Source organism: Ictalurus punctatus, chromosome 14 (assembly GCF_001660625.3).
Source record: "Ictalurus punctatus breed USDA103 chromosome 14, Coco_2.0, whole genome shotgun sequence".
In the NCBI taxonomy this organism is placed as follows: domain Eukaryota; kingdom Metazoa; phylum Chordata; class Actinopteri; order Siluriformes; family Ictaluridae; genus Ictalurus; species Ictalurus punctatus.
This window is the reverse complement of record NC_030429.2, coordinates 25,397,586-25,415,085: the sequence shown is the minus strand read 5'-3', so window position 1 is coordinate 25,415,085 and position 17,500 is coordinate 25,397,586. Positions and strand designations below refer to the sequence as shown.

Here is a 17,500-nt window from a genome sequence, read left to right as displayed (position 1 = left end):
CTTCCTAACGTGTCTGCACGCTTAACAATGGACAGGCAGCTTTTACAGAAATGTCGATTTAGATCGCTAATGAGCAAGCCAGAGGTGACCGTAGCGAGGAAAACCGCACCGAGGCAACGTGAGGAAGAAACCTTGAGGAGCAACGAGCGATTCTTAAGCAGGACTAGTGTATATACCTCAACAGAAAGCAAGAGAACAACATGAGAGAGAAAAGAGATGAATAGGTGTGCTCCTGCCCTGTAGTGGTGTATATGGGGTACATTGTGATCAGAATGAAAATTGGGTCTCTCAACAGGTCTAGCTATGACAGCATACGCCAGAAGGTAACACGAGTATTAGGGCACCCTGGGACTGGTAGCGTCTTACCATTCCACCATCAGCATTCCTACAAACCCTCAGGGAAAAGCTATTATCAAAAAGATGAGCTAAACAAATAGATTTTCAACCTAAGCTTAAAGACTGAGCCCATGTCTGGGACCTGATCACTAATTGGATAATACTGTCGCATAATTGATGCTAACTTTAACTTGCTATTAGCTCACGGAATTAACATGCAGACTTGCTTTATCAGTCCCTATGTCTCTCCGTCTCTTGCTCCATAAAAATATTTCTCAATTTTTCTTCTCTTTTTGTCCCCTAGCTCCAGATCTCGCTCCCGTTCCCATAGCCGTGACAGAAACTACCCTTCGAGAGATTTTCAGAGCAACCGGGGGTACACGCGTGGTTTCCGTGGCTACCGGAGACCCTTCTATCACAACCGTGGCCGGGGTCGTGGTTATTATCCACGTGGTTACCACAGAGGAGGAGGGGGAGGAGGAGGAGGAGGAGGTGGTGGCGGTGGTGGTGGTGGTGGTGGTTATGGTTATCGCAACAACTGGCACGGAGGTCACCGTGACCAGCAGCAAGCCCATGAGCACCACAGCCCCAAAAGGGGACGCTCGCGCTCCCGCACACCCCGCAAGCGCTCCAGGAGCCGCAGCCGTTCCCATTATTCCGGCAAATCCTCTTCCCGATCCCGTCACTCCAGCTCATCTTCGCGATCCCCGTCCCCGCGACGCCGCAACTCTGGAAAAGCTCCCTCCAAGGATTCAAAGAGTAAGAGCTCACCAAATGAAGGAAAAGGCAATAGCAAAGAAGCAGAGCCCAAACCTTCCGTATCCATTCCCGAGGAGCCACCGAGCAAATGGGAGAACCTGAGTGACTACACCACCAGTCCTAAAACCTCTAATCCAGAGCCTACAGCTCCACTAGGGAGTCAACCTGAGGTTAAAGTGTCCCTTTCTGGAGCTACAGGTAATGGTTCCTCCGTTTGGAGAAGCATTAGTGGTCCTGAAAACAAGAGTCCCCCAAAGCCAGCAACAGCGGCATCTGGTTTTGGCTTCTTCTCCAAGGAAGACATGAAGGCAGGAGAGAAAGCGGCCATTTCCACCGCGTTCAAAAAGTACGTCACTTTCACTGTGTCTGAGAATTGCAGTCCTCTCTTTTCATTTAAACCAACATCCCTCTCTTTCTTTTGTTTCTCTCGCACAGTATTTGATTTATAATCAATCTTTCAAATGTGTTTAGTCTGTGCACAGCAAACAAAGCTCCTTGGAAGAAAAAAGGTTAAAATGGAAGTCAACTCAATTCAAACGCAAATAAAATGCCAAATCTTGCTGGCTGTTGCCCTGTGCAATGAGGTTGTTTGCAATCCCATAATTTAGGAGATAAAGCTTAGATGATGTAAGTATATTTCCTAAAACGAGTCCTGGTCAGTCATGTCTGCTGTGGTGCAGTTTTTAGTGCTCAATGTTTGCTTGTGATAAGTTTTTACATTTCTTTTTAGTAAATCTGTTGGAGCAGCTACACTGTAGAGCTGAGCGATATAATCAAATTATATCAGTCTGCAGTTTTATCTGATTATTTAAAAATAAATAAATAAATAGATAAATAATTTAACGTGGGGGGGGGGAAACTTCAACCAGACGAATTCCTCTCGTGCAAAAAACGAACTTGGATTTCGAAGGGAAATTGTGAATCGTCAAAGAATGATCGAGGACTATACTAGAACTAGGTTCTGTGAGGACTTAAGAGGGTGAAGCTTGAACTGGGAAGTAGGAGAATTAACGAATTAGATCAAGGAACTAGAAAGATTAAAGAACTTTCGCTAGGAACTAGGAGGATTAAAGAACTCCATCTAGGAACCTGAAGAACTAGAACTGAGAACTAGGAAGATATGATTAGTCGTTTAGTTTGATGTCAGTGCATCAAACAATACATTCAACACTATATAATACTCATAAAATATTGCTTGTATTATGTAAGGTATAATAATAATAATATATTAAAACTTAATCAAGTTTACCGCTGAAATAGTAACTTCCTCTGGCGCCGTTTCATCCGCGGAAGGATTTCCCCTATCGCGATGGCTTATCAGCGTTAGGAGCGGTAAACATAGCGTGTTGTATTCCATCATGTTTTCCTTTTTTTTCGCCTATTTTCTCGTATCCTGTACGAATCTTAATCACCTGTTGTCTGAATTCCGGGAACATCTTTCTCTGCGTCTCAGCCCCGCCCCTCAGGTAAAACCCGGAGCGTCTTCACTCTCGTAGCGCCGTGTTTGTCGGGGTGTAAGCATCTCTGCTTCTGCTCACCACGGAGCACGTGAACGCGTAGATTGGATTTCGAAACGGGTTTAGTCACCGCTAATAACTTGTTTCTTTACAGCCTCGACTTCATGTCGAAATGTGCAACATTCCTGACCTTGTTTATGGGCAATTAATCATACATATTTATATATATTTTTTATATAAATATAAATAAAGGCAGATGCGAGTGTTGGTGATTGCAGCTACTGCTGTGTTCGTAACCAACTTCTGCTACTTTTTCTGCTGTGATGTCGTAACATGCTTTATGTATGTCTGGCCCCGCCCCCTTCCCCGGTGGTTTTTATGGGACAAATCCCTGCGCTTCAGACACGCCCCCTCGAGAGATCAGTACACCGGTAACATCTTATCCGTGTTTAATTTCACACCATTCTAATACACAGCTTTTGTTTTGTTTTACACCGAGTCTGAACGGATCACAAACGCACAGTAAAGTTTCCATTAGTGTGCTTTTATAACATTTGATTTTATTTATTTATTTATTTATTTATTTTTTAAAGAATCGAAACCCGTGCTCCAAGTCACATGTTCAGGCGGTGCTTATTTTTGCCGTACAGAAAACATATCTCCGATCCGAACGACGCATACCGTTACACTCCTACTTCGATCCTTCGAACTGTTGTCACGGTGTGTTTGTTAAAATAAAACGTAGGTCGTAATCTTTCCCCTTATCGCTCAGCTCTACTATAGATTCAGTTTCAGTTCTTTAAAGACTCAGGATTTTAACATTTTCTTTTGGACAGCCGAAATGTGTGGAAGAATCACTCTTGATCATTTACTACAGGTTTCTGGCAGAGAAGAAAAAATCCTCATCCGACTGGGATGACAATCAGGGCGAAGAACCGAATACCAGCGATGCGGAAAAGGAGAAGAGTAACCGTAAACAAAAAGCCGCCTTCGAACTGGATCAGGTTTATGTCGAGTCGAAGGCCGATAAAGGGCTTCCGTTTCTGGACGAGGTGGAAGAGGAGTACTCGAAGAGCCTGAGAGAGAGGAAAACCGAGGACGAAACCAAGTACAAGGCCAAACCCACTCTGTCCGCGAGGGAACTGTTCGAAGAGCGCTTTGGGAAGTGGGACGATGACTACGTGCCCAACAAAGATTCGTCGCAGCGGGAGGAAGAAATGGAGGAGGAGGAACACGTGATGGAAGAGCTTTACCGGAGCCGCAAGCAGGCAGCGCGCAAAGAAGAGAAGGCCGCCAAGAAGAAGGAGAAGAAGAAGAACCGTGTGAGTCCGACATCCCCTTCACCAACCAGAAGCGCAGAGCGTAGCAAGCCCCTGTTCCCTTCAGTCAGGGAGTCGTCACCTCCCGCCAGATCCTCTAAGAAGAAAGAGCCCGAGTTTAATTTTAGCCTGAAAACGTTTAACGATGACACAGAGAGGTAATCGATGACCAAAATCGCAGTTTCATGAGCTAGCGTTGTCTGTACGCGTTTGATATATCTGCTTGTGTTTTTGTTTTTGTTTCGCTCTTTCGTAGCTCATCTGGTGCTTTAGCCAAAGAAAGACGTTTGTCTCAGGATCTTATATACCCTGTTAAGAAAGAGCATGAGGAGTTCCGCTCCATTTTCCAGCACATTCAGGCTGCTCAGCTTCGCCGCAGCCCGTCAGAGCTGTTTGCTCAACACATAGTCACCATCGTCCATCACATCAAAGGTAACGTCTTAATCTTAACCAGTTTATCTTTTTCTTTTTTCAACTCCGCTCTGTTCCCGTTGTTGTGGTATTATACTGCTCTTGACGGTCTGGAGTTCCTCAGGGTTCCATGTTGGGCCCGCTTTCATGTGCGTATTAACGAATTAATCCCTGGCATTTTTTTTACATAATGTACGGAATCCCCCCCCCCACCCCCCGTTTCTTGTTTGTAGCTCAGCACTTTCGCTCGACCGGGATGTCTCTGAACGAGCGATTCGGCATGTACCAAAGAAAAGCCGCACAGATGGAAATGATGAGGAGAAAGAGTCCTGAGATCCACAGGTACGAACGCGCCAACGCAATTACGCTGTCGAATTCTCCGAATTTCTCCAACAGCAGCTCCGTCAAAGGCTCGTTTTAATTTGTTAACTTACAAAGGAGTTGTACGGCGTAGAGTCCAAGACTAGCAATTAATTAACAGATTAAAAAAAAAAAAACGCACTGCAGTTTAAGTTTGTCCTTTATTGAAGGAGTCTCTAGTGTCGGTGCTTTTGAGACAAGCTGCATTTTTTGTGTGTGTGTTTGTGTGTGGGAACGAACTTGTCTGACGGACGCTCCAGGACGGATAACAAGTGCATGTCCTCCTTTAATAATAGAAAACGGGATATTTGGCAAACTGCTGTGGTGCAAGAGGAATAAAGTGCTGTGCGACACGCCGTGTTAGGAAAATGATCAACCTCGGGTGTTTAACGGTAGCTCCGCTTCGTCGCACCAGCCTGCTGTTGATTATTTTCCCATAACGTCGTGAGAACCCGTGCTTTATTCCTTACATAGTTGTAAATTAGTCTAGACACGCTAAGAAAAGGATTTTCGTCGTCTTTAATTAAACGCGACCATGGCAATGATCGCGACAAGGTTAATGATACTTAACGAATAAAGAGGAGTTTATTCCTCTGTGTCCTGACTTTTATTTGTTTATTTATTCATTTGTTTTTTTGTTTGTTTTTCTTTTCCCCGGTCTGTTTCTGTCCCCGCAGGAGAATTGATGTGTCTCCCAGTGCTTTTAAGAAGCACGCTCGAGTGTTTGAGGAAATGGAAGAGAGCGACTACAAGGTGACCAAGCGTTTTCAAAATCTGAAATTCCAGCCCAGTTTGTGTGCCAGCTGAAAGAGCAATGTGCTTTCTCCCCCCTCCCCTACTCCCCCCTCCCCTTTTAAAGGAGGCGCAATAATTCTAAATACACAAGACCCCCGAGTACCTCTCGTATACACGTTACGCCCTCCTCCTCCGCCCTCCCTTCCCCCCAGCAGCTTTTCTGATATGATTATTGGGTGGGTACGTTCATGCCCAAACAAAAAGGCTAATCAAAATGGAAGTGACTATTGAGATGGTGTTGTCCAAGCCTTTCAGTGGACATCTAAACAAAAGCCATAGTAAGTATTTTCTCCTTGGAAGTGCATTTGAACACGTGGGGCTCTGTACTAATCACCATGGGGGAAGCATGGAGCATGCTGCTTTCCCATGAGATCTGTGCACTGTTATGTTATTGCCATTTTTGTTAAAGGGGGGAGGGGAGGGGCACTTTTTCAGAGCTGTAGAGTACATACACTGTGTTCTTTATCACAATCTGGTTTTTTGTTTTGTTTGTTTTTAGTGCCGTTTTTATTTTAGAAACACTGGTTTTTCGGTGGGGTTTTTAATTTTTTTTATATGCAGACAATTTAAAAAAGAAAGAAGAGAAGGTGAAATTGTTAGAACTGCCCACCTGTGCTTTTCAAGATCTGTAATCTTTCAGAGCTTTATTTTTAACGAATCGTAAACTTTCTTTCCTTGTCCCATGTGTAGAGGATGCTTCTTTATTAGTTTTGCCCCAACGCTAGCAATTAACGTAAAGCTTATAGTTACCTAAAAACGGTCGTTGTGACCATTTTACCTCGCGCGGTATCACTCCATGCGTCGAGAAAGCGAGGAGGGCTTCAGATGGTAATGTAGTTCTAGTTTAATTAGTACTTTTTTACCTCCCTCTCAATATATTCCAGAAATATAAGTCTTCCGAGTCGAGAGTGTACTGATTTTTAAGTTTATCATCATGAAACGGGACAAACAGCTGGCGTGTAGAAAATAATTCATATTTTTATGTATCTCAGCTACTATATAGACGGTAAGTATGCGGTTTGGGACGCAGCCCACGGCTTCAAGCAGTCGTCTGTTAGCACGTACGGCACGACTTGAAGCTTTCGTAAAATTAAACATAGCACCCAAAACTGTATACGGTGCCATAACGAAGATGAACTGTATGTCGATACGTGAAATTCTGGAGGGGACGGCGTGGCGTGGGGACGTAATGATGTGCGCTGCTAATCGATCTATGTTCTATATCACGTAAAACCTGAACATGAAAGGAATATTCTAAAAGCGACTCGTGAACACCATAATCAGAATATTGTCTTATTCAGAATAAGGTCCATAATTAGATTACCGTTGTCCATGTAAACGTAGTGAGCGTCTCAAACGTATGGAATAGTCCTTCTGTAAGTCCTCCACATTGGCGATATTTGCAAACAAAGTCGGTCACATATCAATCGGCGGATACTAGATAGTATCGAAGCAGATTTTCATCAAGTGGTATCATCAAACATCAAATCGTTCCCTTATGAAAGCCTGAACTGTAGTAGTTTACACGGAAATCATCTTTACAGGGGTTATGAGGTCGTTCGCCGTTATCCAACCGTTATCCTTGTAACTCTTGACCGATCGAGACCGATTTGGGGGAAATGAGAACTGTTTTTTTTGTTTTTGTTTTTGTTTCCTCACTTTTTTTTTTTTTTTCTTCAAAATGCTTACTTGGAGTTTATGAAGATAAATATTCAACTTAAAAATAAATAAAATAATTTTAATATCACTTCAGGAGGATTAAAGATCTCCACTAGCACCATATTGTAGTTTTATGGGCATATTCAACGGTGCTCTATGTATTTCTCTGTATTAACAGTAGATGGCGCACCTTGTATGGATTATGGTTCAAATTTGGACCACTGTCTTGTACTGTACATTGTTCTCTTTCTGCCTCGCAAATATGAAACTCTTCAGTTCAAAAGACTTAATTGAGCAGTTTTTTATATATATATATATATATATATATATATATATATATATATATATATATATATATATATATATAAATAAATAAATAAATGTATATGTATGTATGGGATTAAGCGCAATACGGTAGATTTCTGTGCAGTTTCTCAGAGAATAAGTGTGGTGTTGTCGAAAAGCTGCACTCTTGGCCTGAAACCTGTTGAATGTGTTTTGACCAACCACAAATGACTGACTCTACCGCTGCTTTATTATCTCTTAGACTAATGTAAGACGTGCTGAAGGCTTATGAAGGGGACTGCAGTCTAAGATTAACCTCAGTCAGGGTTTAAGACCTGTCGTGTTTTGGTGTGCTACTATGTGTAAGAATGATTGTATGTCAGTTTTAAAGTGTGTCGCTGTGTCTCTGCAGGATTATGGTAAAAAATATGAAGGAGAGTCAATGGACCTGCGTTTGGATATTGAGCGACGTAAAAAATACCCCAAACGTGAGGGGGGCAAAGGCTCAGCCGGGTCACGCACCCCCAGCCGAGAACTCTCTCCTGACAAATCCTCCAAACACAAGAAGTCCAAGTAAGTCTTACAGACGGAGAGCATCGTCCACACGCCAGATTCTAGTCACGTCAATGAATAATGGGTGTTGTATTTTGAATTGTCACCAGTAGAAAGGATGAATCGTGCCGTTGTAGGAAACTAATCAACAAAACTTACTGACACTGGAGACTCCTCCCATGAATAATAAACATCTCAAAGAAAATGTCGCCGTATCAAGAATCATAGTTTTTTTTTTTCCTTTACAAATACAGGCATGTATTATTTTATTTTAATCTGTTTATTATTATTATTTGATTATGAGGAGCGTCCGCCGTACAGGTTACTATAGAAACGGTGACGTGATTTTTGAGTTGCAGCTGGAATTTTGAATAACCACATTGATATCCATCAGTTGATGATCTGTGATTGAAGTTGTTCTCCGTGGCTAGTTATATTATCTCAAGCTTTCTTCCACAGTTCAGTCTGAAAGAAATATAAATGACCTTGATTAACGTTTTTATTTTTATGTTTTGTAATTAAAGGAAAAGCAAGAAGAAGCGCGAGCGTTCTCCTTCCTCCTCGTCCTCCTCTTCCTCTCCCTCACCCCACGCGTACCGATCCAGAGAGTACCACGGCGAGGACATGGAGCATATGGAGAAAGGGGGCTTCGATAAGTCCCGCCTGGGGCCGCGAGAGTACCCCCGGGACTATGAGGGGGGCCACATGGAGAGAGGAGGCTTCGAGAGAGGAAGAGGAGGGTTTGAGCGCGGAGGATTCGACCGACCGGGATACGATAGAGGACGCGGGGGTTACGATCGGGGATTTGTAAGTCCGAGCAGCAGTTTTCCACATGATGATGGTGATGAAACGGTTCCATCTTAAAACGCTGAGCTAACGTGAACGTTAACGTTTATGTTCCAGTAACCGAAACCGCTCATTTTTAATTGTTTAATTAGGAAAAGTAGCGCCGGGTTTACACTTCTCTTCGATTTTCGGCCTAGTTTTCCTGTCACAGACATAAACCGCGCAGTAATTCTTAAAAGAAGTCTTTCATACACGATGCGATGTTGGGCAATATAATATTTATATCACCGTAAATTGTCACTATGCGCTTTTCTGGGGTATTCAGGGATCTCTTCATTGTGTTGTTACAAACGGACTGGAAACAGTTGCTGTGATGGTAAAATTTTACTTGATCTTTAAAATTGAATAACTTTTTTTTTTTTTTTTAAACAAAAAAGAAAAATTAGATTTGATATATTTATTAATAAAATATTAGTGTTTCTGAGCAAAGCTATATATCGTGATGCATGTTGCGTAACGTAGAGACGCCTGGCGGTATCGTGATGTGATGCTTCTCCATATCGCCCGGTCCTTAACGTGACGTGCCACTGCAATTAAGACAGATCTTAAGAAAGATATCTAAAATCCTGACCTCTGAATCCAGAACCTTAAAGAAGCCTTGTCGTAGCAGGCTAGGTTAGAGATGATGAGGATGATGGTGGTTGAAAGTCTTCTGTTTTGTAAATAAATGACCTTTTGGTTTGCAGCCTAGAATTAGAGGTAGAGGATGGAACAGGGGAAATTACCCCAACAACAATAACAACGGAAACCCTGCTAATATGGGTGCGCCAGCACGCCCTCAGGAGGAGGAGTGGGACCCTGAATACACCCCTAAAAGCCGGAAGTACTACCAGGTACTTAGTCTAAACACACACGAGTGATTTAGACTTTGAGCCGGTCTTCATTTTAAACGCTTGACATCTTTCCCTGTGTCTGTGCAGCACGATGACCGTGACCGTGAGGGAGAGATGAAGTGGGCGGACGGGCGTGGTCGTGGGCGGGGCATGTACCCACGCAGCAGAGGCGGCTCCTTCACTGTGCGAAGAGGTGCCGGCCCAAGCGGGAGCAGCGGCAGCCCCAAGTGGACCCACGACATGTTCCAGGGAGCCACGGAGGAGGGAGAGCTGCCCGACGACGGTGCTGAGCATAGCCTCAAAGATGAAGAAAAAGCACCGGAGAGCTCCGCCTCTAAACCCTAGACCACACCCACTCGCTCTTCTTTGTGTTTTTTCACGTTTTTGTTTTTATATAAATGAGTAAATTCACCACTGCAGTCCCCGAACACAGGTGTGCTGTACAGATGGAGTGTTCAGTGCTGTTCTGCTGAGCCACTCCCTCTTTATTCAGTCTCACGTTTAGAACAAGATGCTTTCTGCTTACTTTTATTTTATTTTTTTGAAGTTATTTTTTACTCTGTAATTTTAGACCTAGCAGCTCCAGTCCACCTAAAAGTCTAACTGGAAGTAGTCCTGTGTGTACATGACCCCTCCCCTTGGTTTTTTCTTTTTGCTATGTGCAATGGGGACGCACACTTGTGCCTTAGAGACGGGAACTGCAGTGAAGTGGAGCGCTCTCATTGGTTTTTTGGGGTTTTGTTTTTTTTTGTTGTTGTTTTGTTCATTTTATTTACTTGCTCACTCTGTCTATTCCCTCGTCCCCTTCTTCCTGTCTGACCGCCCCTCTTTCCTCCTGCCCTTCCTCTTATCTGGAATCTCGATGTGTACCGAGGCGTGTGCGCGCTGTACAGGTCTCAGACTTCGTTTTAACCCGCCTCGTCCGTCCTGTCGACGTTAACCTCCGAGCCCGTCATCCCTCTGGAATACGCTTCCGCTGTGTGTTTTTAATGATCCGTAATTAATAAGTCACCAAGAGAGTTAGAACTGTAGTGGGATCACTTTCAGTCATGATTGATTTTTTTTCTTTTTTCCTTCTTCTTCTTTTTTTTTTTTTTTTAAATCGTGTTCACTGTTGCGTTGTGTAACTGACAAATGAGATGATTGTAATGGCTTATAGATTTTCTTTTCTTTTTTTTTTTTTAACATATGTAATATTAAAAAAGAGAGGAAAAAAAGTCAACACCCCCATCACGTTTTAGTCAGTAAAAAGTCATTTTGTGTGAGAAGAAGGGTTATTGTGGGGAAAATAAAACATGGTCTTTGTATGCAAAACCACAGCTGAACACCCCGTGTAATGATAGATCATGTCGTAATTCCAGTGATCTGAGAGTAATGAGCCATAATAATAATCTTAGATGTGTGATTTTGAAAAGTTTTCAACTCCGCTTTGTCGACTCTGCTCCACCCTTTTTCATTTCCAGTGACACATTTATAAATCTGTTTTGTTACAGTTTATACTGTTCAGGCAACTCTCTAGTTTCTGTCTTTCCTCGTTTCCGTTTCAATAATAATAATAAAAAAAAAAACCCTCTTAATCGGTTCATTCAAAGAGACGTGTTTGTGTTCGCAGCGCACTCGTTCACCGTCAGGCCGCCCCGCAGCTGGGAGGCATTACACGCCGGACGTCATGGGAACGAGTCCGCTCTAATCTCTGTACTTAACACGCATCGATATCATCTGCAGTAATGCACAGAGTTGTGACAGCTGGACCGAAGCTGGGCCTCGTCAGCGGGGTTCAAGCTGTGGAGTAATACAGGGGTAAAGCGAGATGGATGGAGAGCACGGTTTCAGGCAGTAGTTTGAAAAAGCAGTCGTTTGTTTCGTTCTCGCTAGCTGGCTAAATTACTTTTTCTAATCATGCGTGCATTAACGCGCGAGTTATAATAGAGTCAATGTTTTTAGATGGTTTTATTATGAAAAAAGCCGTTCGAATCGGCCTGGACAGGATTACGCGGTGTCTTATTTCTGATCGTTGCGACCAAAAAAACGCTCGATTCTGTTGCAGCTTTTTTTTTTTTGTGGAAAACTACTTGAATTGGCGAAAAATCACAATTGTAGGAAATCGAATGCACGATCTTTCACAGCGATGTTTGTTAGTAAATTAGATTTAAAAAAAAATTTTTTTTAAGCTTTTACTCGCGGGCATCGAAGACGGCTTCGACTGAATACGCATCACGTCGTGACGTCACATGACGTGACTCTGTCCAGATCTGCGATCGCACAATCGGAGATCCTGGAGGGACTGACCGATGAATGATTCGTCGACACTTTCTTCTAAAAATCGCACATGGAGTTATCGGGCATATGATGGAAAAAAAAATTAAAGGAGGTAAAAACATTCCTGCTGAAAATACTTGTGGAAATATAAATTGAGTTGAACAAATGCGATATGTAGATCAGCTCAGAAGTAATATGCTTTATTTAGGAAATATTATTTTAGTTGATTAGACACCGTGTAGAAAGGCTGCACGGTCAGGACTCCACACTTCATGAGAATAATACCAGGGTAACGGTGAAGATCACATTGCGGTGGTTTACATCTCATCTGTTTCTTTATAAACAGTCTTGTGTGAGCGGTGTTCTTGACGCTGTATGCGAAAGGGTTCAAATGGTCCCGTTTTAAAATGGCGGCAGATTGTATCTGTAAACTCTAATCTTTGTCTGACGAATTGACCCTTCTCGCTTATTCATGCCGTTATCTCGAAATCTGTACCGAGTGTTGTGCTGAATTGGACTATTTGCATACAGTTTTTTTTTCTAAGTCAGCGGCGCAGTGGGTAGCGTTGCAGTCTCGCTGGGTACTCTCTGTGTGGAGTTTCCCAAGTTCTTGCGTTCGTGTGGGTTTCATCCGGGTTCTCCGGTTTCCTCCCAGTAATGTCCCAGTATCGGGATTGGTGACTCTACAGCTCCCTCCACTAATATTGGCACCCTTGGTAAATCTGAGCAAAGAACGCAGTGAAAGTGACTTTATTGTTTAAGAAGAAATCATAAGAACGCTCTGCTTTCATGGAGATCAAACAACTGCGCAAACACCACACGTTTATTTAAAAAAAAAAAAAATGAAAAAACTTTAAATATAGGTGGGCAACATTTTCTGGCACCCTTTTAGTCAATATTTTGTGCTACCTCCTTCTGCCAAGATAACAGCTCTGAGTCTTCTCCTATAACGCCTGATGCGGTTGGAGAATACATGGTAAGGAATAATTTTTTGTGGTCAGTAAACCATTTCTGTGTTGATTTTGATGTATGTTTTGGATCATTGTCCTGCTAGAAGATCCAACCACGGCCCATTTGAAGATTTCTGGCAGAGGCAGTCAGGTGTTCGTTTAACATCTGTTGATATTTGATTGCATGATGCCGTGTTTCCTAACAAAATGTTAATTATATGAATATAAAATGGTCAATTATAAGAATAATTAAATCGAAATATTATGAGATGATAAATAAAACTACCTGGCTATATTTTGAGCGTTTCCGCATGGCATCGAAGCGGTCATGTGGTACAAGTCGGAGGTCTCGGAATATTCCTAGTTGGAATTACGAGTTTTACGAGGACCTACAAGTTGGAATGTCGTAACTACGACACGGCGTGAACGCAGCTAAGGTCTTCAGGAAGGTAACGTCTACAGGAACAGGGTTGGTGACCACTGTTTTTAGATTGTCCTGAAGTGCGAACGTGTGTATTCCTGCATCGGGCCTAGTATTCCTTCTATTCCTGCCTCGGCCCTAGTATTCCTTCTATTCCTGCCTCGGCCCTAGTATTCCTTCTATTCCTGCCTCGGCCCTAGTATTCCTTCTATTCCTGCATCGGCCCTAGTATTCCTTCTATTCCTGCCTCGGCCCTAGTATTCCTTCTATTCCTGCCTCGGCCCTAGTATTCCCAGGATATCCTCCGCATATATATATATATATATATAATCTCCTGACCCTTGATAAAGTGCTGAATGAATGAAGGAATTAAATGACTGTTAATTAAGCAACAGAACCCAAGATGGAGAAGAGATGTATGGTGTAGATACCAGCACCAAATGACACAACACACAGAAACTGGTGCGTGTCTGTGGTGAAACTTTTCGAGCAAACGCTTTCTGACATCTGTAATCATTTTAATGTCCCCCAGGGAGGAGAGTTGTTTCTTTTAGACTGTGGGAGAGCAGAGACAGGAAGCGCAGGCCTGAGAATCGCGGGGTGAAGTTTCTGCTTTAGCGTGGGACCGAACTGCACGAGACGCCGAAAAGACTTCGACTCGAGACGTCATAAAATCACTGCGCGTATACAGACACGCCACAGTAATGTAGTATAAAAGGTTTATTCTTAAACGTGTACAAAATATACGAGAGGTTTATCACCGTGTGACAGTCCCAACGAAGTGCAAAAATACTCGCCATGTACAGTATATCGTATCGGATGCATCTCTCGTACGTCAGCAGCTAGTGATAGTGCACCCGTCCGAGCGTACCCGTCCCGGTGACTAGGATATCCGGCTGTCCGTTTCTCCAGATTTCTCTGACGATGCGTTCGCGCTCTTCTAAGCGGCGAGCTCGCTCCAGCTCGTCGGCTGAGGAGAACACGTTCATGCTCATGAAGGTCCCGTTGGATTGGCTCTGCTCGCTCACGGGCGCTACGGTGACGTCGGGTACCTCTTCCTCCTCGTCGCTCTTGTCCGGTTGTTCTTCCTCGTCTTCCTCGCTGGACTCTTTGAGACGTTTCCTGTCAGGGGAGGGAGGTTTCTTCACGGCGTTTCTTCTAGGCCTGCAGGCGAAGCCCAGGATGAGGAGCGTCAGAGCCAGGAGCAGACCGAAACAGACGCCCAGCATGAAGTACAGCGCGAAGCTCTCCGTGTTCTCTGCGTGGGAGACAACACCACCATTTCAAGCATTCAGTTTTCAGTACGAAGCTCTGTGTGCTTCGCTCGGGTTTCTCTCATTAACAGGACACTATAATTACTCAGCAGTGAACGTCCAAGTCACGAACGAATCATTCTTTCGAAATGATTCTTTACAGCGAATCAGCTGTATAAGTCCATCTGAAGCGAAACTTTGTGTGGCATGTACATGACGTGAATGTTACTGGGGTTACAAAACACAACGTAGTCTTAACTTACACACACACACGCACGTATCTGCTGCAATTTGGAGGTTTTCTATTTCGCATATAATAAATAGTATGTAATACCAGGGACCTGGATGGACAGAGTTCCATATAATCTGAGTCTAACAATAAATGGAGTAATACAAACAAAAACATGCTGTTATTCAGCAGAATGTATTATTATCATCATCATTATTCATATTTCTGGAAGGAGTCTCCAGTGTCGGCGCTTGGCAACAGGTTTGTGACGTCTCAGTAATGTTCTGAGCTGTGGTTGTTTTTATATTTTTTGTCTTATTGACTTCAAGAGAAAGCGAGGGAACGATTGTTTATCGTTAATGAACTTGTTTCAGCGACGTTCCGACAGTCAAGGTAACTATAAATAGATAAAACTTTCATAAAGCGAGTCATTGAGCCTGCTGATGAACTGCTGTGGTATAAGAGAAATAAATCATACGAGGGAGTGCTGTTACTGGAAAATAGCCAATAACAAATAATAATAACAGGAATTCACATTTCAGAGTAACACTTTGAGACTAAAACATTGAGTGTTCAAAAACTTTATTATAATGTGACCATATCGTGCTCTAAATAAATGATTTATTATACTTTTATTATTAAAAGCTAATAATGAGGCATTTCTTTATTGAGTGCCTACTTACACAAACTGCAGTGTGCAGTCTCTCTCTCTATGTGTGTGTGTGTGTGTGTGTGTGTGTGTGTGTGTGTGTGTGTGAAGTGATGTACACCTTTAATGTGAGCGTAGGTGGCCATGCTGTTGCTCAGCAGTTCCATGTCCTTCCTCACAGGATTCATTCTGTCTTCTTCTGTCCCTCTGTCTCACACACACACAAGCCTCATCACACTTCCTGCTCATACACAACTGAAACACACACACACACACACACACAGAATGTGTGTATTAGACATACTGTCAGGTCATGAACGCTGATAATACTGCATTTTACATGGCCGATCTTTCATTGCAGAGTGTGTGTGTGTGTGTGTGTGTGTGTGTGTGTGTGTGTGTGTGTGTGTGGCTTTAAATTAAATCAGAGTGAAGTTAATCAGTTATGGAAAGTGAGTGAATTCCTAGTAATTTGAATCCCGGCTCTTTTCAGTCAGTCAGCTCTTTTGCCTCAACTCACCAATAAGAGTCGACTCCTTCGGCTCACGGACATGTCTAAACTGGAAAAAAGGTGGGTTTTTTTGTTTGTTTTTTTAAAATATATTTTTAAAATTGATCTATAAAAGATATTTGACCAGTGATTGTTGTTCTTTGTCTGAATAGGACTGGACATGTTTCACAGAAACTTACACTAGCATCTAAACAACATCATATGACTTTTCACTGGAAAATGGCAACCAAGGAGAAGGTTAAAGGTTGGGCTGCTTACACTGAAGAAGCTAAACACCTGGAAGCCTAACACTGAGAAGCTCACTGATGAAAATCTGAACACTCAGAAGCCAAAGATTCAGATGCCAAACACTGGGAAACAATATACTGACAAGCCAAACACTCAGAAGCCAAATAAAACAATGTACAATGACAATGACACCAAACACTCCCTTAGATGCTAAACACGTCAAATCTAAACAATCAGATGCTAAGAGTTCAACACTAAACACTCAGAACTAAACACTTCAACACTAAACACTTCAACACTAAACAAACACTTCAACACTAAACACTTCAACACTAAACACTCAGAACTAAACACTTCAACACTAAACACTTCAACACTAAACACTCAGAACTAAACACTTCAACACTAAACACTCAGAACTAAACACTTCAACACTAAACACTTCAACACTAAACACTTCAACACTAAACACTTCAACACTAAACACTTCAACACTAAACACTCAGAACTAAACACTTCAACACTAAACACTCAGAACTAAACACTTCAACACTAAACACTTCAACACTAAACACTTCAACACTAAACACTCAGAACTAAACACTTCAACACTAAACACTTCAACACTAAACACTTCAACACTAAACACTCAGAACTAAACACTTCAACACTAAACACTTCAACACTAAACACTCAGAACTAAACACTAAACACTCAGAACTAAACACTTCAACACTAAACATGCAGAAGATAAACATTAAAACATTAAACACTCAGAACTAAACACTTCAACACTAAACACTTCAACACTAAACACTCAGAACTAAACACTTCAACACTAAACACTTCAACACTAAACATGCAGAAGATAAACATTAAAACATTAAACACTCAGAACTAAACACTTCAACACTAAACACTTCAACACTAAACACTCAGAACTAAACACTTCAACACTAAACACTTCAACACTAAACACTTCAACACTAAACACGCAGAAGATAAACATTAAAACATTAAACACTCAGAAGCCAAATATTCAAACGCTATTCTTGTGTCAGTGAGATATTTTAGGAGTGAAAAAGTGTGCGCGCGTGTGTGTGTGTGTGTGTGTGTGTGTGTGTGTGTGTGTGTGTGTGTGTGTGTGTGTGCTCTTTAGTGTTCTTCACACACTGTCTTGGAAAATGATAGAATCCCTGATTATGTCACTCTCTCTGAGGGAAAGACAGGAAGTGTGTGTGTGTGTGTGTGTGTGTGTGTGTGTGTGTGTGTGTGTGTGTGTGTCGGGGGGAGGGAAAGAAGTAAAACAGGCAACAAATGCCCCACACAGGAAATGACTTGGGAAAACATGACTATCTGAAAGCCACTTCTCAGCCTCTGGAGTTTCA

The 17,500-nt window shown here is 42.5% G+C and overlaps 2 protein-coding genes across 4 annotated transcripts in view; one reads left to right on the top strand and one right to left on the bottom strand.

Annotated features, from left to right (window-relative positions):
- thrap3b (thyroid hormone receptor associated protein 3b) overlaps positions 1 to 11,189 on the top strand; it is a 20,763-nt gene extending 9,574 nt beyond the window's left edge. For all 3 annotated transcript variants that reach the window (XM_017484999.3, XM_017485000.3, XM_047159994.2), the window contains exons 3-11: positions 641 to 1,441; positions 3,430 to 4,029; positions 4,128 to 4,303; positions 4,516 to 4,624; positions 5,320 to 5,395; positions 7,794 to 7,954; positions 8,458 to 8,740; positions 9,466 to 9,612; positions 9,700 to 11,189. In XM_017484999.3, coding sequence (XP_017340488.1) covers positions 641 to 1,441; positions 3,430 to 4,029; positions 4,128 to 4,303; positions 4,516 to 4,624; positions 5,320 to 5,395; positions 7,794 to 7,954; positions 8,458 to 8,740; positions 9,466 to 9,612; positions 9,700 to 9,957 — 2,611 coding nt within the window. In that variant the 3' untranslated portion in view covers positions 9,958 to 11,189. The remainder of the gene's footprint in view (positions 1 to 640; positions 1,442 to 3,429; positions 4,030 to 4,127; positions 4,304 to 4,515; positions 4,625 to 5,319; positions 5,396 to 7,793; positions 7,955 to 8,457; positions 8,741 to 9,465; positions 9,613 to 9,699) is intronic.
- Positions 11,190 to 13,944: 2,755 nt separating this feature from the next.
- The window catches only part of eva1bb (eva-1 homolog Bb (C. elegans)), a 9,386-nt gene continuing 5,830 nt past the window's right edge, over positions 13,945 to 17,500 (bottom strand). Inside the window, exons 2-3 of the mRNA XM_017485003.3 lie at positions 15,495 to 15,628; positions 13,945 to 14,500 (exon numbers count right to left, since the gene is read on the bottom strand). Coding sequence (XP_017340492.1) covers positions 14,085 to 14,500; positions 15,495 to 15,561 — 483 coding nt within the window. The 5' untranslated portion in view covers positions 15,562 to 15,628 and the 3' untranslated portion in view covers positions 13,945 to 14,084. The remainder of the gene's footprint in view (positions 14,501 to 15,494; positions 15,629 to 17,500) is intronic.